This window comes from Ursus arctos, unplaced genomic scaffold, assembly GCF_023065955.2.
Source record: "Ursus arctos isolate Adak ecotype North America unplaced genomic scaffold, UrsArc2.0 scaffold_28, whole genome shotgun sequence".
Classification (NCBI taxonomy): domain Eukaryota; kingdom Metazoa; phylum Chordata; class Mammalia; order Carnivora; family Ursidae; genus Ursus; species Ursus arctos.
Genome location: NW_026622963.1, coordinates 3,621,926 through 3,645,470, shown reverse-complemented (window position 1 = coordinate 3,645,470; position 23,545 = coordinate 3,621,926). Strand labels below are relative to the sequence as shown.

Below are 23,545 nucleotides of genomic sequence, written 5' to 3'. Positions count from 1 at the left end.
AGGCTTTGTTTCTGTTTTTGGATTTTCTTTTTTCTTTATTCCTTTAAGAAGGTAAATTAAATGAGGTTTCATGAGGGAAAGTGAATCTGAAAGAGGAAAGAACAGCCCTAGACTTCCTTCTGAATCTCGTCTTGTATCTTCAGGCTGTAGAACTCCAATTCTTGCCAAAGTACCACCTGCCTTCTCTGTAACCCTTTAGGACAAGACAAGAAAGGAGACTGTGCTGTGCCGGGCACAAAGCCCACCAGGGAGGCTCTCTGTGCTCTTCAAGAAGTAGGCTGATTTGGAAAAATATCTATTCATGTCGTCTGCCCATTTTTTAATTGGATTATTTGGGTTTTTTTGATGTTGAGCTGTGTAAGTTCTTTATATATTTTTCGTACTAATCCTTTATCAGATAGGTCATTCGCAAATATCTTCTCCCTTTCAGTAGATTGCCTTTTTGTTTTGTCGGTGGTTTTCTTTGCTGTGCAAAAGCTTTTTATTTCTGTGTAGTCACAATGGTTTAATTTTGTTTTTTTTTCCCTTGCCAGAGGGAACATATATCTAGAAAAATGTTTCTACGGCCGGTGTTAAAGAAATTACTGCCTATGTTTTCTTCTAGAAGACATACAGATGGCCAAGAAACACTTGAAACAATGCTCAACATCACTAAGCATCAGGGAAATGCAATAAAAACCACAATGAGATATCACCTCACACCTGCCAGAATGGCTAAAATAAAAAACACAAGAAATCACAAGTGTTGGTGAGGATGTGGAGAAAAAGGAACCCTCTTGCACTGCTGGTCGGAATGCAGACTGGTGCAGCCACAGTGGAAAACAATATGGAATTGCCTCAAAAAATTTAAAAATAACAATTACCACATGATCCAGTAATTCCACTACTGGGTGTTTACCCAAAGAAAACAAAACCACAATTTGAAAAGATACATGCCCCCCTATGTTTATAGCAACATTATTTACAATAGTCAAGATATGGAAGCAGCCCAAGTGTCCATCCACAGATGAATGGATAAAGAAGATGTGGCGCACAGATACACAATGGAATATTACTCAGCCATGAAAAAGAATGAGTTCTGGCCATTTGCAACAATGTGTACAGATCTAGGGGGTATAATGCTAAGCAAAATAAGTCAGCCAAAGAAAGACCAATACCATATGATTTCATTTGTATGTAGAATTTAAGAAACAAATGAGCAAAGAAAAAAATAGACAAAAAAACCAGACTCTTAAATACAGAGAACAAACCTGTGGTTGCCAGAGGGGAGGTGTGTGGCGTGTTGGGTGAAATAGGTGAGGGGGATTAAGGGTACACTTGTGATGAGCACTAATGTATAGCATTGTTGAATCATTCTACTGTAGACCTGAAACTAGTGTAACACTGTATGTTAATTACACTTCAATAAACAAAGAAGTGGGCTTATTCCCTTTAGTAGATAGGTCATATTAAAGCTAAAACTGATGCTGGATACCACCTGGTGGCTTTCAAAGTATATATATTCAAACCTGGAACACTTTGTTCAGAAACAATATAACCTGATGGTAAAGAGGGGTGCAGTTAGCAGAGCTGCTGTGGGTGTGAGGGGTCTAGAGCCCCACCTATTGGGAACTTCCGCTCTTTTCCTTTTCCTGGGGGTCTTGGGGTGAGCATTGTAGGGGCGATGGAAGTTTTGTAAAAAAAAAACGAGCTGATCTAAACCCCTCCTTCTACATATGGGGAAATGAGACTGGACAGGAGCGGAGTCTGTCACACATGTTGCCTTATTAAAGTAGTTCAGCTGACTCACCTGTAAAATACTCACGGGTTTTTAACATAAGAATCGAGAGTAAATGCTGGGGAAATACTAAAGAAAGTAACAATGTAACAATGACTAAGAAAAGCAAGACCCCAAAACTGACATTAAAAGGTTATCACCCAAACCGATTCTTTCTGCAGCAAAGGAAATTTTAGAGCAGAGGTATGTCTTTCGAAATAGGATTTTCTTTTATTCGTTTCTTCTTTAATTTGGAAAAAGTTTTGAAAATACAGAAAAGTATAGAGAATAGTATAAAAAACTACCGTGGGCACATGTTAATTTTTTGTCTTCTTTGCTTTGTATATATATATTATATATATATATATATGTATATATATCACATGTTTATATGTATATTATATATATATATCTGTCTGTGGCTCATAAATGAAAGCAAGGAAGCTACAAAAGTCCAGTAGTTTAAACCAGAGGAATCTACATGAGGATGAATTAGATAACATTAGATAATACAGAAATAATGTATATATGATATTTATATATGTGTGTGAAGCAAAGAAGACACAAATATACATTTAAATCCTTTACATTTAAAAATATAGTATATTTTATATATTTATAATTATAAGATTTAGATATATTTAAATTATTTATATATGTGTTGAAATAAAAAAAACAGCACATAAGTTACAATTCAAATTCTCTATTTCTTATTAGTTCGTTCTTCTCCCACCCCCATTTCCAGAAGCAAACACACTCATGAGTTTAACCTGGCCCCTTACATCCAATAAATATATTTGTTTGCTTGTTTTACCCATAAGAGGGATTTTTTATCATTAAAATATTAATTGAAATTAAGTGGATCTTAGCAGAGTTGTTAACATGCCTCCCTTGGGTATATTTCCTGAGAGGGCCAATCTTAGCAACTTTAACCATTTGAACTAGAGCCCTGAGAATACGAGCCTTACATTTCTTGAAACAACTACAAAGCCTATTACTGTGTATTATCTTATTCCTCGGATCCTTGTGCAGAGCCTGACTGACTCCATTTTATCCTTCCACTTCTTGAGTCTTGGTTATTCGGTGAATGAGCTAGAAGACAGAAAAGTCTCTTCAAGTCAGAGCCAACGAAAGCAGACACGACAGCAGAAGTGACTGTGGCTCATTAATGAAAGCAAGCTACAAAAGTCCAGTAGTTTAAACCAGAGGAATCTACATGAGGCCTGTCCTGAGCATGAAGGAAACAAATGAAAATGACCAGAAATGGGTTCTCTGCATATGTGATACTGGGGAGAGAAAATGTTAGATTACATCAGGGAGGCGGAGATATGGGATCTTTTAGAATGATTTCCACCAAAAACGATGGAAGGTTTACAAACTCCCTAATGCTTTGGCGCTCTGGCAGTCACATGGCCCAGTTCTGTGTGCTGGCTCTGTCACTTACTAGGTGGATGACCTTGACTTCTCCGTATTTGGGTCCTTCCAGGAAAATGGGAATAATAATAATACCTACTGCGCAGAGATATTGTCAAATGAGGTGAGCCGATCCATGTAAATCATAGGAACAGTGGTGGGCACAGAGTAAGCACGTGATACGTGTAAGGTGCTAGTAGTTAGTAGCAGTGGTTGTGGTTGTGGTGGTTAGTAGTAGTTATCATCACAGTAGTGGTAACATTTGGAAAACTAGCGCATGTGGAAGAGTTCATAACCTTGTGTGTAGGAGGGTGGACCCCAGAGCCTCATTCTGTCATCTGGATCCTCCGTACCCTTTTATCAACTCTGGGGGCCTGGGGACAATGACAGTACAGAGGCTCTAGGGCTGCTGTGAGCACTCGGTGGGTGTGGAAGGTGCTTAGTGTCCTGCTCTAAGAGCATGCTCAATCAACTTTTGCTGTTCTAAATATTCCTGGTACATCAGGCCTAGTGTTCTTACAGCACATCCTATTTTTAAAGTGTGGAAGCAAGCTCACAATTTCCTCGCAGCAAGAAGTCAAGGGAAGCTGGAGGAAGGTTCTGATTGCATTGATTAGTTTATCCAGGGGCAATCTGTCTCAGTCTAGAAGGACCGTATGCAATCATTGCTGTAAATACAGCTCTGTCTAGTCACAGCTCTGCAGAAGTACAAGGAGACCCAAAACGTGGGCCTCTTTTCCTCTAAAAGGGGGGCTAAGCTCCCTCTGAAATTCTGTCTGATAAGATCCCCAAGGAAGGGAGGCCTAGAAGATGTTCTTAAAAATAAGCCAGTGAATTCTAATAACAAGTGCCTTATAATTCCAAAGCATTTCCACACACATTAAGAGCGCTAACACAGCAAACCTATGAGAAAAGAGCTATTATCCCCATTTGTCAGAGGAGGAAGTGAGGCACTGAGAATTTAAGTGACTTGCTCCAAATTCCTCTATTAGTAAGGGAAGAATCCAGCTCTTTCCTGCTTCAAATTCAGAACTTTTATTACTCACACTTGACCCAGTGGAATGTTCCTTGCTGGCACGTACTTGTTGGTGGGAACGATTTCATTCCCCCAGCGTTTTTGTTACCTTATTGGTTTTAGGCAGCTTAGTTCTAAGTTCTAAGCCCCATACCCTCACCAATGACCTCATATATGCAGTGTGTGTGGACACACACATACACACACATATGCACATGCTGGGGGCAGGGGAATTTTTTTTAGCATTTTATTTCTTTTTAAGTGGACTTTTAAAAAGATGAGAATCATAGATTGAGGTTGAAGACCGTTGTGATTCAGCCAGATTTTGAGTATGCTAAATCACTTCTCTGGATTGAAGCCTGAGAAGTAATTCAGTCCTAACTGAAGGGGGAGGGAGAAAGGTTTTTCACTTTAAATGAACCTTTTTTTTTTTTTTCCTGAAGACGCGATCTAATTTCTTTTATAAAAGAAGAGCAAAAGAACTTTTGTTGCAGTCTCCAGCTGTCAACCAGCCTCCCATACTTTTGCCCTCCAGCAAAAGGAAGGGACATCAGGTGACAAACCCCAAATTTCAACTAGTCACACAAATTACAGACCTTCCTATCATGATGTCCTCTTGACCTTTTGCTTTTCCCCTACAATGAAGAATGAGACACAGTTTAAATCAAAATGACCCTCTTGGGCAATTTTACAAGACAAATAGAAGCACAGAGCCTCCCCCACCCCTTCCCCAGCTCTCCCCGCTGGGCCAGCCTGTTCCCTCTTTCCATGCAGGCAGGAGCTAATAATTAGAAAGACCTTTCTCACCCCAGACAATGCTGCTTTGCTTGCCAAGAGCCCTGTTTGATTTGAAGAGAGAGTTTGACAAAGTAAATATTTACAAAAACAACTGTAGTCGGATGCCAAGTCCCGCTTCTAGGGGACACCGAAAGAAGTTACTTCCCAGAAAGGGCTTCTCCGCGTGGCACCACACCGCCCGGTGGTGGGTGCTGATTCAAGGTCTGTTCTGGCTCTCTCAGTGTTTCTGTGAGCCTTTTCACTTCCACGCGAGGATGCTTTTCACAGAGCGTATGAATAATTACAGTTACCATTGAAGAGTCGATTCAGAAATGTACCAATTCGGGACCACAGGAAAGAGTCTTTAAATATTACTGCCCCAGCACTAGAGGAAAGCTTTGTGAAGTCGACAGAGAGGAAATTAAAGGCAGGGCTAATTAGCCCTCCAGAAGTGTCTTTATGAAAACACATTTTTTTTCCTGAGATACATAGATTACTGCAGAAAACCTAGCCATGTTTGTATTACCTGTAGATATGTTGTCTATAACGCTGTGGGACTTGAGAGCTCAAACATGGTGAGAATCAAAACAGGTGCCCCCGCCTGTTCGCATTATGCACATTAGCCCGTGGCCTTCGCACAGCCTGTTAAACAGCTGAATTTGAAACGATTGTGGTGCAGGCCAAACGCTAGCCCGAAGGCCTGTCTGTCTAGGGATTTGGCCATTTACATCGATGTGGTTTTTTTTTTTACCCACATTTTTCATGAAACACAAATATTTGCCATGGCAACTGGGGTGTCACATGATACGCTGCTACATAAACAGCTTGGAAATCTCTTAAGGGGCCACAGCCCACCAGTACTGCAAACACAGGGAAAACACCTTGAGGAAGATTTGGGCATTAAGATGAAGGTCTGGGAAGAGCAGGTAACAGTCTACTACATAGACAGTAGGATTCATTTCTTCTCTGCCACTCTTCCATTTCTTTCTTCCTCGCTTTTTTTTTTTTTTAATGGGAGCAGCTGTAGATATGACCACATAGGGTAAACTCAGAAAAAGACTCTGCCAGCTGTCTCCTTTTTCTGGTGAAAAGTTTCAGTCATCACAACTCTGTGGCTTATAAACATAAGAAAGCAAGCTTTAAAAGTTCAGCTCCTTTAAACCTGGAAAATCTCTGTGAGGGTTAATTCTGTTGTACCGTGAGGTCCTAATGTTAGAGAATACAGAATTTCTTCCCTTTCCTTAGGATATCTGTGTGAAACTGGAGAGCTTGCTTTTAATCCTGTGCTTAAAGACAAATGAAGTAGAGTAGCACCTCGTAAGAACATACCCTATGCAACACGAATTTGGATATAAAGTAGTAGCTATCGTATTCTGGACTCCTAGACTCTTGACCCAGTTAGTGGTATAGGTTGGCCCAGTCATTTAGTTAATCTCACAATAATGTGACACGATTGAATTTTTTAAGACCCCATGGATAATGTCATGGTGGAGTTCACTTGTACAGCAACCCTCCCTTTAAAAATCAAATGCATCCCAGCAGCCAAAGTAGTATTTATTTCTATATGAAAGGTACAACTCTAAACATTTTTTTAGAGTTTTAGAGTATTACTCTAATACTCTAAATATTTAGAGTATTACTCTAATACTCTAAATATTTAGAGTATTACTCTAATACTCTAAATATTTAGAGTATTACTCTAATACTCTAATATTTAGAGTATTACTCTAATACTCTAATATTTAGAGTATTACTCTAATATTTAGAGTATTACTCTAATACTCTAATATTTAGAGTATTACTCTAATACTCTAATATTTAGAGTATTTTAGAGTATTACTAAAAATCTCACTGAGAATATTGGAAATGATTCCTTTCTGTTAGTTAGAAGCATGAGGGGCGCCTGGGTGGCTCAGTTGGTTAAGTGGCTGCCTTCGGCTCAGGTCATGATCCCAGGACCCTGGGATCAAGCCCCACATCAGGCTCCCTGCTGAGCAGGGAGCCTGCTTCTCCTTCTGCCTCCCCCCCCCCCCCGTTTATATTCTCTCTCTCAAATAAATAAATAAATAATCTTAAAAAAAAAAAGCATGAATACCTTTGATCTTTGTTTCTTGGAAGAGAACTTCTTTGCTTCCACTGGAATCAGCTGTGGTTTCTGAAGTGTAGCGAAAGGGGCTGTGGATGGAGGTGGTGCATTGTTATGTCTTCTAGAAAAAGGCTGAGTTACTGGATGGATGCTATTGGGTTTGCCACTTGAAAGTCAAATGGCTCTGTCACTGTTCACTATTGTCTTGCCTTTATCAATTCAATGAAACATTTGTGATCATCGATTTCAAAAGGAAAGCAAAATGTCAGGTCAACTCATTTTGTGCACACTGCCCAGACAAAAGGCACATTTTAAAAGCAGCCATATTAGGGAGTAATATTGGTCATATAAAAACATTTTGTGGGGGCGCCTGGGTGACTCAGTGGGTTAAGCATCTGCCTTCGGCTCAGGTCATGATCTCCGGGTCCTGGGATCCAGCCCCGTGTGGGGCTTTGCACTCAGTGGGGAGTTTGCTCCCCCCTCTCCCTATTTGTGCTCTCTCTCTCTCAAATAAATAAATAAAATCTTTAAAAAATGTTTTGCTATAAGATCTCTTCAAATAGCCATATTCCCAAGTTCATTTAATAGGGAAGTTATTATAACTACACATGTATACTGTTCTATTGTGTGGTCAGTAAAAAAAGATGATTCTGAAGAATTAGAATGGCTTTGGGGAAACAATACAGGTGGAAAAACACAGTAAATATTATTTTTGATATTAACTTAATCTCAAAGCAACAACATTTAGCAAACACATCTGGTCCATAGGTGGGTAGGGCTACCCGCTAGACACTGCTTGAGAGAGAAATCACATCTCTCCTGTTGGCTGGCAGCAGATCCGACTGCCTTTTACAAACAGTTCAAGTCTGACATTCTCAGGCGTGAAAAATCCTTACACCACTCTTTCCAAGAAAGAAAACAAAAATAATTTATTTAAATAGTAAACTGAGTCAAAGGAATGAGGCTTCTTTCAACTCCCTTAGTCCAACCCCTTTTCTGTCCATTTTATAACAGCCATGTTAGAAAGAATGGACAGATACTGACAAATACAGCACATTAGTACAAATTTGGAATCCCACCTTGAGCTCTTCGCTTTTTTACATTATCTCAGGTCGGCTGCTAGCAATCTCTTCGACCACCTCTTAAAAATAGCAGGAATTCCGGAGTCTAATTACTAAAATTCATCTCCACAAAAGACATTTGTTGGTTGCCTCTGACCAACCTGGTTTGACCTGGTTTTCGGTTTTCTTGGCTTCCAGGGAGCCTCCCTGACTGTGAAAATTGCCCATCCCCTTCCCGGAGCCTGACAGTTGGTTGGAGCGTATGAAGACGCCATTTTAAGCCTCCAAATTTTGCCTTGACCTCTGTGCTCTCCTGCCCTGTTGTTCGCTTGGACTACCCCCTCCCACTTCTGAAGGCCAGTCCACACCCTGCACTTGGCCTGCTTGAAATCTAGATTCACCCATAAAGGCCTGTTATTTCTCATGTCTGCAGGCTCCGTATACTTTTGGTTAAACTATCAGTTTCCTGTAGATGAGTGAGATTTACGGTAAAGTTCTCATGTTGAAACAAAACAGCTGACAAGTTTTTGAGTAGGCATAATTTTGAAAGGATTTTAGTAAAATTATAATGAAATCTGGTAGATAAAGTTCTAAAAGATTTGTAATTTCATATGGGTAATCCACAGTTAATGGTATATCTAAAATTTTTTAGAAGTTTTTCTTAGTTACCTGCAGAAATTCTGTCACTGAATTTTAACTGCTCGTAGCCTTAAATTTTATGGTACATGTGTGTTTGAAGAATGTGAGTCTCTAAGAAAATTGTATCATGAGGTACTGCCCATATTTTGCTACTCAATTTTCCTTCTGGAAAAATCTGTATGATAAACTTGCCAGAGTTAATGTCAGAGGGAAAAAATCATCTTTCTGGACAACCCTGTAAGCTTCTATGGTAGTTACTGATATGTACCTGCCCGGTAGCCTTTCTTTCTTGCTAATGTTAGAACCTCATTTTTTTCCCAATATGCCCAGCTCCAAGGAATGCCAGATTTAGCAAACAAAATATTTAGAGGACACACAGTTACATTTTAATTTTAGATAAACAACAGATAACATTTTAGCATAAGTATGGCCCAAATAGTAAATATATTTAATATCCAACAAAGAATTTTCATGAATGGATTTTACCAAGCCTTACTTATTATACTAAGAATTGAGCATATGTCCCAGATCCTAACCCTAACCCTATACCTAAGCCTATGCCTAGCCATTCACTTTCCCAGCCTTTCTTAGAGCTAAGAGTAGCCATGTGACCAGTGAGATGTAAGGGGAAGTCCAGCCAGGGGCTTCTGGGAAGGGAGTGGTAACCACTGTTTTCCCCTCTTCCTGCCTCGAATGTGTACGTTAAAGCCCAGATCTGCAGGAGCCATCATAGAGCCAGGAGGTGACAAGCATGAGGCTGAAATCAAACATCCAAAGAAGATAAAGCAGAAGGAGAGCTGTTTTGATTCTTCTGATGAGTACCACCAGTCCTACACTGTCTACCTCCTGATTTCTTACATGTGAGACAAATGAACTCATTGATTAAGCCACTGGTAGTTAGGTTTTCTGATATTTGCAATCCCATACATTCCTGGCTGGTGCCCTTCTCCCTCCCTCCTTGTCTCCATTCTGTTCTTGTCTTATTGTGTGTGCTAGGGCCTCAAGGACATGTTCAGTGATGGTGGCAGTACTGGTCATTCTTGAACTGTCTCTGCTTTTCATGGAAAGATAGAATGCTCGTAAAGTTTGCCTACTAAGAATATTGGTTCTGGGTTTTTTGTTTTGTTTTTAAAGATTTTATTTATTTATTTAACATAGAGACAGCCAGCGAGAGAGGGAACACAAGCAGGGGGAGTGGGAGAGGAAGAAGCAGGCTCCCAGTGGAGGAGCCTGATGAGGGGCTTGATCCTAGAACGCTGGGATCACGCCCTGAGCTGAAGGCAGACGCTTAACGACTGCACTACCCAGGCGCCCCTGGTTCTGAGGTTTTAGCTGAAGGCAATAATCAGGGTCAGAAAATCCTCTTATACTTCTACTCTGCTCAGAGGTTTTTTCCTGCCTATTATTAATGTTGAGTTGCATTTCATGATTTTTAAATTTTTGCATGTACGGAGATGATCATAGGATTTTTCTTTTTTAATCTGTTAACATGGCGAATTATATTGTTTGATTTGTTCAATGTTGACTCTTCCTCACATTCTTCCTTATGATGAAGGTAAAAAAAAAAAAAAAAAAACCCACAGTGCTGTTATTTAGAATGTTTGCCTCTATGTTCCTGAGATTGATCCATCATATTTTTTCCTTGGACTGTCCTCATCCAGTTTTGGTACCAAAGCTATAGTAGCTTCATAAAATCAGTTGGCAATCTTTTCTTCTTTTCTTTCTCTATGGAATAGTTTGAGATAAGGATCACTGATTTCTTAAGTTGGTAAATCTTGCCTATAAAAGGCTGAGGCCCTTTTTCCTCTGGTATGTTTTTGTGAGTGGCCATGTGTGCACACATCCACGTGTGTTGTTTAAGACAGAGATACATTTTTTATTACCAGTTCAAATGACCTAATGGTATTGTTTTAAGTTTCCTACTTACTCTTGAGTTAATTTTGGCAATTATTCTCCTTTCATTTAAAAAGACATTGACATAAATCTATCATACTATAACTTAAAAAAAATTGTGTGTCTTTTTTCATTTTAATATTATTTGTGCCTTCTCTTTTTTAAAAATTTCAGCTTTATTGAGGTATGAGTGCATAAAATTAACATATAAAATTGTAAGATATTTAAAGTGTACAGTGTGGGGCGTTGATATATGTGTACATGGTAGAAGGATTCCCTCCCATCTAGTTAATTAACACATTCATCATCTCACGTACTTCTCTTTTTTTTAAATTAATGAGAACATTTAAGTTCCACTCTCTTACCAAATGTCAATTATTTACATTATTGACATTAGATCTTCAGACGTTATTCATTTTATAGCTGAAAGTTTGTACCCTTTTACCAACCTCTACCCACCTCTCAGTCCCTGGCAATCACTTTTCTACTCTGTTTCTATAAATTTGACTTTTAAGAAAAAAATGCACATATAAGTGATACCCTGTAGCATTTGTCTTTCTCTGACTGGCTTATTTCACTCAGCATAATACCCTCCAGATTCATCCATGTTGTCACAAGTGCAGAATTTCCTTCTTTTTTAAGGCTGAATAATATTATATATACACAAATATATTTGTTTGAGATATATATATATATATCACATTTCCTTTTTCCATTCATCCATCTACAGACATGTAAATAGTGTCCATACCTTGGCTATTATGAATAATACTACAGTGAACATGGGAGTACAGATCTCTCTTGAGATAATGATTTTGTTTCCTTCGGTTGTCTACCCAGAAGTGGGATTGCTGATCAGACGGTAGTTCTATTTCTAATTTCTGGAGAACACTCCCTGCTATTTCCCCTGGTAGCCTTACTAGTTTACATATTCACCAACAGTACACAATGATTCCCTTTTCTCCACCACCTGCTAGCCTTTGTTCTCTTGTCTTTTTGATGATAGCCATTCTGAGAGGTGTGAGGTGATATCTCATTGTGGTTGTGATTGCATTTCCCTGATGAGTAGTGATACTGAGCAACCTTTCATGTCCCTGTTGGCCCTTTGTTTCTTTGGAAAAATGTCTGTTCAGGTCCTTTGCCCATTTTTAAAATTGGGTTATTTGTTTTTTTGCTATTGAGTTGTATGAGTTTCTTAATATATTTTGTGTATTAACCTTTTATTGGATTTGGGGGTTGCAGATATTTTATCCCATTCCAGAAGTTGCCTTTTCATTTTGTTGGTGGTTTCTTTTGCCATGCAGAAGCTTTCTGGTTTGATGTAGGCTCACTTTTTTATTTTGGCTTTTGTCATCTTTGCTTTTGGTTTCAAATCCAAAAAATCATTGAGCTTATCCCTGTGCTTTCTTTTAGGAGTTTTATGGTTTCAGGTCTTATATTGAGGTCTTTAATCTATTTTGAGTTAATTTTTGTGTATGATATAAGATCATGGTCCAGTTTCATTCTTTTTAATGTGGCTGTCCAGTTTTCCCAACACCATTTGTCGATGAGATTATCCTTTCCCATTATATATTCTTGGATCCTTTGTCGAAACTTAATTGACCATTAAAACATGGTTTTATTTCTGGGCTCTCTATTCTGTTCTGTTGATCTGTGTGTCTATTTTTAATGCCAATACCATGCTGATTTGATTACTAAAGCTTTGTAATATAGTTTGGAATTGGGAAGTGTGATATCTCCAGTTTTCTTCTTTGTCAAGATTGTTTTCCCTATTCAGGGTTTCTTGTGGTTCCACATAAATATTGGGATTGTTTCTTCTATTTCTGTAAAAAATGCCATTGGAATTTTAATAGTGATTACATCAAGTCTATAGTTTGCTTTGGGTGGTATGGCCTTTTAACAAAACTAGTTCTTCTAATTCATGAACATGGAATATGTTTCCATTTATTTGTGTCCTCTTCAATTTCCTTCATTAATGTTTTATAGTTTTCAGTATACAGATCTTTCACCTGCTTGGTTAAACTTATTCTTAAGTATTTTATTTATGCTATTGTAAATGGGATTGTTTTCTTAATTTCTCTTTCTGATAGTTCATTGTTAGTGTATAGAAATGCAACTAATTTTTGTATATTGAGTTTCTATCCAGCAACTTTACTGAGTTCATTTATTACCTCTAACCATTTTTTGGTGGTGTCTTTAGGGTTTTCTTTCCTTCTTTTTTTTTTTTTTTTTTTAAGATTTTATTTATTTATTTGACAGAGAGAGAGACAGCCAGCGAGAGAGGGAACACAGGCAGGGGGAGTGGGAGAGGAAGAAGCAGGCTCCCAGTGGAGGAGCCTGATGCAGGGCTCGATCCCAGGACCCTGGGATCACGCCCTGAGCCGAAGGCAGATGCTTAACGACTGAGCCACCCAGGCACCCCTCTTTAGGGTTTTCTATACAGAATATATCACTTGCAGAGACAATTTTACTTCTTCCTTTCTGATTTAAATACCTTTCATTTCTTTTTCTTGCCTAATTTCTCTGGCTAGGACTTCCAGAACTATGTTGAATAAAAGTGGCAAGAGTGGACATCCTTGTCCTGTCTCTGATCTTAGAGAAAGAACTTTTTTTTTTTTTAAGATTTTATTTATTTATTTGACAGAGAGAGAGAGAGAGAGAGAGAGCACAAGTAGGCAGAGCAGCAGGCAGAGGGAGAGGGAGAAGCAGGCTCCCCACTGAGGAGGGAGCCCAACACAGGGCTGGATCCCAGGACTCTGGGATCATGACCCGAGCTGAAGGCAGCTGCTTAACTGACTGAGCCACACAGGCACCCCATAGAGAAAGAACTTCTAGCTTTTCATTATTGAGTATAATGTTAGCTGTGGGCTGTCATATATGGTTTTTATTATCTTGAAGTAAATTTCTTTTATATCCAATTTACTAAGAGTTTTTATCATGAAAGGATATTGAATTTTGTCAAATGCTTTTTTTTTTTGGTATCCATTAAGATGATCATATGATTTTTGTCCTTCGTTTTGCTAATGTGGTATATTACATTTATTGATTTGTATATGTTGAACCATCCTTGCATCTGGGAAAAAATCTCAATCGATCATGGTGTATGTTCCTTTAAATTTGTTGTAAAATTGAGTTCGCTAATATCTTATTGAGGATTTTTTGCATCTTCATGTATCAAGAATGTTGACCTGTAATTTTATTTTCTTGTCTGCTTTGGTATGAGGGTAATCCCGGCTTTATAAAATGAGTTTGGAAGTGCTCCTCTTCTATTTTTTTGAAAGAATTTGAGAAGGATTAGTATAAATTTTTCTTTAAATCCTTGGTAGAATTCACCTGTGAAGCCTTCTGATCCTGGAATTTTCTTTACTGGGAAGTTTTTGATTACTCATTCACTCTCCTTACTAGTAATTTGTCTCTTCGGATTTTCTGTTTCTTCATGATTCAAACTAGGTAAGTTTATGTTTCTAGGAATTTACCCATTTCTTCTAAGTTATCTAATTTTTGGTGTATAATCGTTCATAGTAATTTCTTTTTTAAAAAATTTTGCTTATTTATTTGAGAGAGAGAGAGAGCATGAGTAGGGGGTCAGAGGGAGAGGGAGGAGAAGACTCCCCACTGAGTGCAGAGCCACATTTAGGGCTCAAACCCAGGACCCTGAGATGATGACCTGAGCCAAACTCAGACGCTTAACCAACTAAGCTACCCCGGCACCCCTGTTCATAGTAATTTCTTATGATCCTTAGTATTTCTATGTTATCACTTGTAATGTCTCCTCTTTCATTTCTGATTTTGAATCTTCTCTCTTTTTTCTTAGTTTGTCTAGCTAGAGGTTTGTCAATTTTGTTTATCTTTTCAAAAAACCAGCTCTTCATTTCATCGATATTTTCTCTTGTTTTTCTAGTCTCTGTTTATTTGCACTCTGATCTTTGTTATTTCCTTCATTATAACTTTGGGCTTAGTTTGTTCTTTTTCTAGTTCTTTGAGGTATAAAGTTAGGTTGTTTGTTTGAGGTTTTTCTGTTTTCTTAGGGTAGGTGTTTATTGCTATAAACGTCTCTCTTAGAACTGCTTTTTTTTTTTTTTTTTGCATCCCATAAGTTATGTTGTGTTGAGTTTTTATTTGTCTCAAGATATTTTTTTTAATCACCTTTTGATTTCTTCTTGACCTATTGATTGTTCAGGAGCACGTTGTTTAATGAGCACATATTTGCGAATTTTCCACTTTTTCTCTTGTAATTGATTTCTAGTTTCATACCATTATGGTTAGAAAAGAAGCACGGTATGATTTCAATTATCTTAAATATATATATACATATATATATTAAAGATTTTATTTATTTACTTGAGAGAGAGAGAACACAGAGAGGGGAGAGGGAGAAGCAGACCCCCACTGAGCAGGGAGTCTGATGTAGGGCTCGATGCCAGGACCCTAGGATCATGACCCAAGCCAAAGGCAGACACCTAACCAACTGAAACAGCCAGGTGCCCCAAGCATTTTTCAATTATCTTAAATATATTAAGACTTGTTCTAGTTTGTATTTCCCTAGTAAGTAATGATGTTAAGCATCCTTTCACCTTATCTATCTACCATCCATTTATCTGCTTTGGTAAAATTTCTGTTTTAATTCTTTGTCTATTAGGTTATTGGGTTGCTTGTTTTCTTATTGAGTTTTGAGAGTTTTTAAATATATTCTGGACAAAAATTCTTTATTGGGTATGTGTTTTGAAATATGAATTCCCAATCTGTAGCTTTTCTTTTCATTTTCTTAATATTGTCTTTCAAAGAGTAGAAGATTTAAATTTTGATAATGTCCAATGTGTTAATTTTTTACTCTTATGGATTTGTGGTATTTAAGAAACCTTTGCCTAATCCAAGGAATCAAAAGTTTTCCCCCTTTGTTTTCTTCTAAAAATTCTTAGTTTCAGACTTACATTTAGTTCTATGATCCATTTTGAGTAAATTTTTATACATGTTGCAAGGTATGGGTCAAAGTTCTTTATATATCTATCTTCATTTGTTCCCGCACCATTTGTTGAAAAGACTATCCTTTCTCCATTGAATTGTCTTTGCATCCTTGTTGAAAATCAGTTGACCATGTATGTATAGGTCTCTACTCCTGAACTCTCTATTTTGCTCTATGGATCTCTGTATTTATCCTTTTGCTAACACCACAGTGTTCTGATATCTGTAACTTTGTACTAACTCAGATAACACTAATCCTCCAAAGTTACTTTTCTTTTTCAAAATGATTTTGGCCATTGTACCATCTTTGCATTTCCATATAAATTTTAGTATTGACCTGACAATTTCTACAAAAATATTCTATTGATCGTGATTTAGATTGCACTGAGCTTATAGACAACTTTGGGATGATTCACAAAACAACATTGAGTCTTCGAATCTATGAACATGTCTTACCTTTCCATTTATTTAGGTCTGGTTGAATGTTTTTTTCATTAGCATTTTGGAGTTTTCAGTATACAGATCTTGTACATATTTTTTTTAGTTTTCCGCCTAAGTATTTAACTATTTGGTATTATTTTAATGGCATTGTTTTTGTTGTTGTTGTTTTAAGTAAAGTGTACACTGAACATGGGACTTAAACTCATGACCCTAAGATCAAGAGTCACATGCTCTTTTGACTGAGCCAGCCAGGCACCCTGGCGTTGTTTTTTAAAATTCAATTTCCAATTATTCATTTCTAGTATATAGAAATTCAATTAATTTTTATATATTAATCTGGTATCCTGAAACCATGCTAAACTTTCTTATTTATTCCATTATTTTTTTGTAGAGTTTTCAAATTTTCTATGTAGTAATCATTCTGTTTATAAAGAGAGACAGTTTAATTTCTTTATTTTCTATTCTTTTTATCTCATTGTATTGGCTAGGACCTTCCATACAATGTTGTATAGCTGTGGTAAGAGTGGACACCTTGCTTTTTTCCTGATCTTATAGAGAAAGCAATTGGTCTTTCACTATTAATTATGATGTTAGCTGTAGATGCCCTATATGAGGCTGAGAAAGTTCCTTTTTATTTTTAATTTCCTTAGTTTTTTTTTAACTGTATTATTCTTTCATGGATGTTGTATTTTATTTCATTTTATGTATTGAGTTGGAGATGGTCATATGGTTCTTCTTTAGTCTGTTGATATGATGATTCACATTGATTGATTTTTTTAATGTTGTAACCGTCTTGCATTCTTAGGATAAACCCTACATGGTCATGATATATTATTCTTTTTTTATATTGTGGGACTCAATTTGCTAATATTTTGTGGAGGATTTTTACATCTATTTTCATGAAGAATAACAGACTGTGGTTTTCTTGTCTTCTAATGCCTTTGTCTGGTTGTGATATCACGGTAATCCTGGCTTTATAAAATGGTCTGAAGAGTGTTTTCTCTTATTCTATTTTCTAGAAGAATTTGTGTAGAATTTGTAATATTTCTTTCTCAGTTGTTTGGTAGAACTCACCAGGGATGCCATCTGGAACCAGTGTTTTCTTAGAAAGTTTTGAAGTACAAATTAAATTTCCTTAATAGATATAGGACTAATTAGGTCATCTGTTTCTTCTTGAGTGAACTTTGGTAGTATCTGTCTCTCAAAGAGTTTGTCCATTAGTCTAAGTTGTCCAATGTATGGTCATAAAGCTATTTATAATATTCTCATATCATCCTTTAAATGTCTATAGGATTTGTAATGATGTCTCCTCTTTCATTTGTGGTATTGGTAATTTGTGCCTTCTCTCTTTTTATCTTTGGTAGTCCCTTATTAGTCTAGAAGTTTACCAATTTTGTTGATATTTTCCAAGAAACAGATTTTGGTTTCACTAAGTTTCTCTATTTTTATCTATTTTACATTTCATTGCCTTTTACTTTCATTTCTATTATTTCCTTCTTTCTGCTTTTCTTTTTCTAGTTTCTTTAAGTTGGGGCTTAGATAATTAATTTCAGGTCTATCTTGCTTTCTAATATAAACATGTAATGCTATAATTTTCTATATGAATACTAGATAAAATAATACTAAATAAAATGTAAACTATAAAATAAAATAGATAAAATTATACTATTTTTATAATATTATTACTATATTTAATATTAAATAAAATAAGTATAAAATAAATAGAAAATAGATAAAATAATACTATTTTTTATCTATTTTTAATTTCATTGCCCTTTACTTTCATTTCTGTTATTTCCTTCTTTCTGATTTTCTCTTTCTAGTTTCTTTTTTTTTAAAGATTTTATTTATTTATTTGTCAGAGAGAGAAAGACAGAGCACAAGCAGGGGGAGTGGCAGGCAGTGGGAAAAGTAGGCTCCTTGCCAAGCAAGGAGCCCAATGCAGGACTCAATCCCAGGACCCTGGGATCATGACCTGAGCCAAAGGCAGACGTCTAACCAGGGGTTCCACTTTTTCTAGTTTCTTAAAGTTGGGGCTTAGATAATTAATTTCAGATCTATCTTACTTTCTAATATAAATATCTAATGCTATAATTTTCTATATAAATACTACTTCAGCTGCATTCTATAAATTTTGATGTGTTATTTTCATTCAATTCAAAATATTTTTAAATATCCTTGTGATTTCTCTTTGACCAATAGGTTACTTAAAAGTATGTTCTTTAATTTGCAAGTATTTGGGGAATTTCCCAGATAGTTTTCTCTAATTCATTTCTGGTTTAACTATGTTATGGTCAGAAAAATATTTTGTATTTCAGTTCTTTTAAGTTTGTTAAGATTTTTTTATGGTCCAGAATATGGTCTATTCTGTTGAATGTTCCATATGCATTTGAAATGAATGAGCATTCTGCTATTTGTTTTAATTCCTTAGATGTGTTAAAATAGGTTGATAATGTTCAAGTCGTCTACATTGTTATTGATTTTTGCTTCAAGTATTTTAAATCTCTGCTCTTAGGTATATACACAGGATTGTTATGTCTTTTTGCTGAACTGGCCCTTTTATCATTGGTATCCCTCTTCATCCTTGCCAATGTGTCTTGTTTGTCTGATATTAATAGAGGCAATCTAGATTTTTTGGATTATTTTTTGCATGGTGTATCTTTTCCCATCTGTCTCCTTTTTATTAACTTTAAATTTGTGTTCAATTGATGCCTTTTCCTATCATTTATTTTTGACTTTTTAAAAAAAAACTTTAAATTTGGACTAATTTTAGATTTACAGAAAAGTTGCTCTCTGTATACCCGCATTCAATTTCCCCCAATGTTAACAACTTTCATTACCATGGTACATTTGCCAAAACTAAGAAACCATCATTGGTATATTACTATTAACAAAATTCCAGTCTTCATTCAAATATCACTAGTTTTTATACTGTCCTTTTACTGTTCTGAGATCTAATCAGGATATCCCAGTGTATTAGGTCATAATGTCTTCTTAGTCTCCTCTGGTCTGTGACAGTTTCTCAGTCTTTCCTTATTTTTCATGACCTTAATAGGTTTGAGGAGTATTGGTCAGTATTTTGTAGAATTTTGTCAGTTTGGGTTTATCTAGTGTCTTTCTTATAGTTAGACTGGGGTTATGAGGTTTTAGGCAGAAGTCCCCTCCTTACCACATCGTATCAGAGGATATAGGCTACCAACATGGCATCACTGGTGGTATTAACCATTGTCATTTGGTTAAGGTAGGGTTTGCCAGATTTCTAAACTGTAAATTTTCTATTTTCCCCCTATCTTTTTCTGTTATTTGCATATGAGTCAGTTAATGCAGTCCATGTCCAGCTTAATTCATAGTAGCCCCAAGCTGGAAACAAACCACATATCCTTCAGTAGGTGAATGGTTTAACATCTGTGCTACATTCATGTTATGGAGTACTAGTCAGCAATAACAAGGAAAAAACTATTGATATAAGTGACAATCTGGATGAATCTCCCAAGAATTATCCTGAGCAACAAAAACCAATTCCAAAAGGTTACACGCTGCATGTGTCCATTTATTTAACATATTTGAATGATCAAATTATAGAAACAGAGACCAGACTGTTGTTGGCAGGGATCGTTGAAGGGGTGTGGGTGGGAGAGGAGTGTGTGTGGCTGTAAAAGGACAACGTGAGATATCCTCCTGGTGAGGAAAATATCCTGTATCTTGGCTGTGTCAACATTCCAGTTGTGATATTGCACTAGGGTTTGCCATATACTATAGAGGAAAACTGAGTTAAGAGTACAAGGGATCTCCCTGTATTATTTCTTACAACTCTATGTGCATCTACAATGATCTCAAAATCAAAAGTTCAATTAAAAAAGGACACCAGTAGGAGAATGAAACGCCAAACCACAGAGTAGGAAAAATTATTTGTAATACATATAGCCAATAAAAGACTAGAATCCAGAATGTATAGATAATTCCTATAAATAACCCAGAAAAAGAAAGAAAACCCATTTTTTAAAAAATTGGTTAAAGTCTTAAATCACGTTTTAAAAGAAGATCTCAAAAGATGAATATACCTACCAAAAAACTGCTCAACTTTGTTGGTTATAAGGGAAATGAAGATTAAACCCACACGATACCACAACAAACTCATCAGATGGCTAAAATTTTTAAAAAACATGAAACTGAAATCAAGTGTTGACAAAGATATGTATTATCTGGAATTTACATGTACTGCTAGTAGGAAAATAAATCGGCATTAACCACTTTGGAAAATTGTTTGGCAAGATCTACATCTGAGCATATGTATACCCCATGACGAAGCAATTCTACTTTTTGATATGTATCTGACAGAAATGCATATGTATATGCATTAAAAGAAATGTATGAGAATATTCATAGTAGTATTATTCCTAATGGCCCTATACTATAAACCATGAAATTCCCATCAACAGTAAAATGGATACAAAATTGGGGCATGTTCATACATAATCCATTCATATATTTATACATATTTGTCCTTAATGTCTCTCTTTCCCTCCTATCCATCCCTCCAGTCATCATGGCTCCACGTCCAAAATTCTACCTGAATTTTTTCACTTCTCTTCATATCCTCTGACAGTCACCTCCTCAAATCCACTATCATTTCTCATCTGGTGTACAGAAATAACCTTTAGGTGTGCCTGGGTGGCTCAGTCGTTAAGTGTCCGCCTTCAGCTCAGGTCATGATCCCAGGACCCTGGGATCAAGACCCTCATCAGGCTCCCTGCTCAGCGAGAAGCCTGCTTCTCCCTCTCCCACTCCCCCTGCTTGTGTTCCCTCTCTCTCTTTCTCTCTCTCTGTCAAATAAATAAATAAAAATCTTAAAAAAAAAAAAAGAAATAGCCTGTAACTAGTCTTCTTGTTTCTACTCATGCTTTCCTATGATTCATTATCTGTAAAGGAGTCAGAGTGGTCTTATTAAAATATAAATCAGATCACCTCATCCTCTTGTTTAAACCTTTTAGTGGGTTCTTGTTGTACTTAATTAAATCCATATCCTCATCATGGTTTGAAAGGCTGCCATGCTAGTTCTGCTGTAGTGAAAGATGTTTACAGAGAAAGATCCTAAAATATACAGAGTGGTTTAAACAAATGAAAAGTTTATTTCTCTCTCACACAAGAGTTGGAAGGAAGACAGTCCCAGGTTGGCAGCGCAGCTCTGCCAGACTCAGAGATGGAACACAGAGTTCCACTTATGGCTCTCAAGTGCTTCCCTATCACATCTGCCTCCCAGCTAGCCAGAGAGGGGAAAGGAAAGGGGGAGACCATGCTCCTTTTCCCTTATGGGCTCGGCCCAGAAGTTTCCCTTCCTACTTCCACTTCCATCCTCTTTGTCTAGAGCCTGGTCACAGGGCACACCTAGCTGAAAGGAAGCCTGGGAAATGTTGTCTTTAGCTAAGCTGACATGTGCTCACCCATGACTTCATTACTGTGGAAGTAGGGAAGAATGACTATTGAGGACAACTCGTAGTCTCTGCTCCAGCCTGGGTCATGTCATTCCTCTCAATTTTCCAGCCTCATCTCCTCCCTTCTCTCCCTGGCTTTTGGCTCTCCAGCCACACCAGCCTTGCTCATTCCCTCCTTAGTCCTTAGGCCCTTGTATCTGTGCTGGTCTATATCTGGAATATTTTTCCTTAGATCTTCACATGACTGGCTTCTTCTGATCATTTTTACCTCAACTCAAGCCTCATACATCTTCTGAGAAGCATTCCTTGACCCTTCCCTCACAAGCAAAGTGACAACCTCCTTACCATTCTCTCATTCATGTTGTTTTATCTCTACCACTTACCTCTAGTTTACATTCTCATTTACCCACCTGCTTATTATCTGTTTCTCCCACTGGAATGTAAGCACCATAGGGGCAGAAACATTGTCTGACTTATTCTCTGTTGGATCTCCAGCACTTACATGCTGCCTTTGATAAAGCAAGCATTCAACAAATATTTGTTGAACAGATGAGTTCATTTAGCCCAAACCCCTTCGTTTTATAACTAGGGAAGCTGGAGCCCAGAGAAAGTAAATGGCTTGCCTGGGCTTCTGCAAGTAGTTAGTAGATTCCCAGGTTGGCACTTTTGGTGACCACCCTATTTCATCCAGGCTCTTCTTTGAAGTCTATTATCTCACCCCTCCACAACTGTTCCTTTGAACGCCTGTAGCACTAGACTTTAACACCCATTGGTTTCTTTTATTCTATGCTTCTTTGTATTGTTATTTATCTTTGTTCTATCTGTTTTGTTTTCCCAACCAAACTGCAAGCCCCTTGAAAATATCAACCTACTAACACAACAGGCCGTGCCTAGGTATTTGAGAAAGAGACTGAAGTTACTTTATTCAGTCAAGTGAAACTCAGAACCGTTACAGCTTTCATCTTGTCCTATCATTGAAGATAAAAGTTGGATACCGGAAGACTAGATTTTGGTGGGAGGTAATTCCTGTGTATCCCCAACTAAACATACAGGCAAGACTGTCTTACCGGCAGCTGGGATCTTACGTGCTTCATCAAAATTATGCAAAGGAGCTGCTCTTGGTATAATGGGTGGATTCTGAAAGGTAATCCTTGCTGTTGGTGGAATCAGTCCTCGTTCAATCATACTTAAAATCCCTGAAAAGGAATGTTGGAAGAATATGATTTTAACTCCAAGCATTTCTACAAAGTCTGAGCTCTATGAATGTCACAAGTGTAACTTACTCTATTCATCTTCTTTATGTGAGAGCACATCTAGTGTCTTAATCCTTTGCATGAAGAAACAGCTGTAGTATATGTTCGTTTAAGCCTAATATTCTAACGCAAGATAAAATGGCATTTCCACTTGTGGTATTACAAAATAAACTTGTATTAAGATAATTTCATTTTTAAGGTAGAAATATAATTTCAGTGCAAACTAAAACTTCTTTATACTTAGCATTTTCAATAATTGATAATGTTCTTTTTAAAATCCAGAGAAATCAAGTACATGGTCTTCATAACTAAGGAGAGGTTTCGTTCTGAAAGAAAGATAATCTTTGTGCTTGTAACTATTGCCCTGTTGTTACAATGAATCATATTTTATAAAAGAAAGTTATTTTTAGGGGCGCCTGGGTGGCTCAGTCGGTTAAGCAGCTGACTCTTGATTTCGGCTCAGGTCATGATTTCAGGGTCATGAGATTGGGCCCGGTGCTGGGCTCCATGCTGGGCGAGAAGCCTGCTTAAGATTCTTTCTCTCCCTCTGCCTCTCACGTTCCACTCTCTCAGTCTCTCTCTCTAAAAACAAAACAAAACCAACAACAACAACAACAACAACAAAGAAATTTTTAGACATTTCTCATGTCACCGGAAGATGTGATTGCCCAAATAGATGAATTTAGTGTAACTGGGCAACATGGATAGTATTTAAGCACTTAATTTACAATTTCTAGAACTCATACTACGTCAGCATGCCTGGTACCAGGGTTTTTGAAGGACAATAGACTGTTAAATAAATAAACAAATAAATGAA

At 37.1% G+C, this 23,545-nt stretch overlaps 1 protein-coding gene across 4 annotated transcripts in view; it reads right to left on the bottom strand.

Annotated features, from left to right (window-relative positions):
- Positions 1–22,660, bottom strand: part of LOC113240896 (IQ domain-containing protein H) — a 128,340-nt gene extending 105,680 nt beyond the window's left edge. For all 4 annotated transcript variants that reach the window (XM_026478374.4, XM_026478375.4, XM_026478376.4 and 1 more), the window contains exons 1-3: positions 22,543–22,660; positions 7,057–7,136; positions 4,781–4,819 (exon numbers count right to left, since the gene is read on the bottom strand). In XM_026478374.4, the coding sequence (XP_026334159.3) occupies positions 4,781–4,819; positions 7,057–7,136; positions 22,543–22,660 (237 nt within the window). The remainder of the gene's footprint in view (positions 1–4,780; positions 4,820–7,056; positions 7,137–22,542) is intronic.
- Positions 22,661–23,545: the final 885 nt, after the last annotated feature.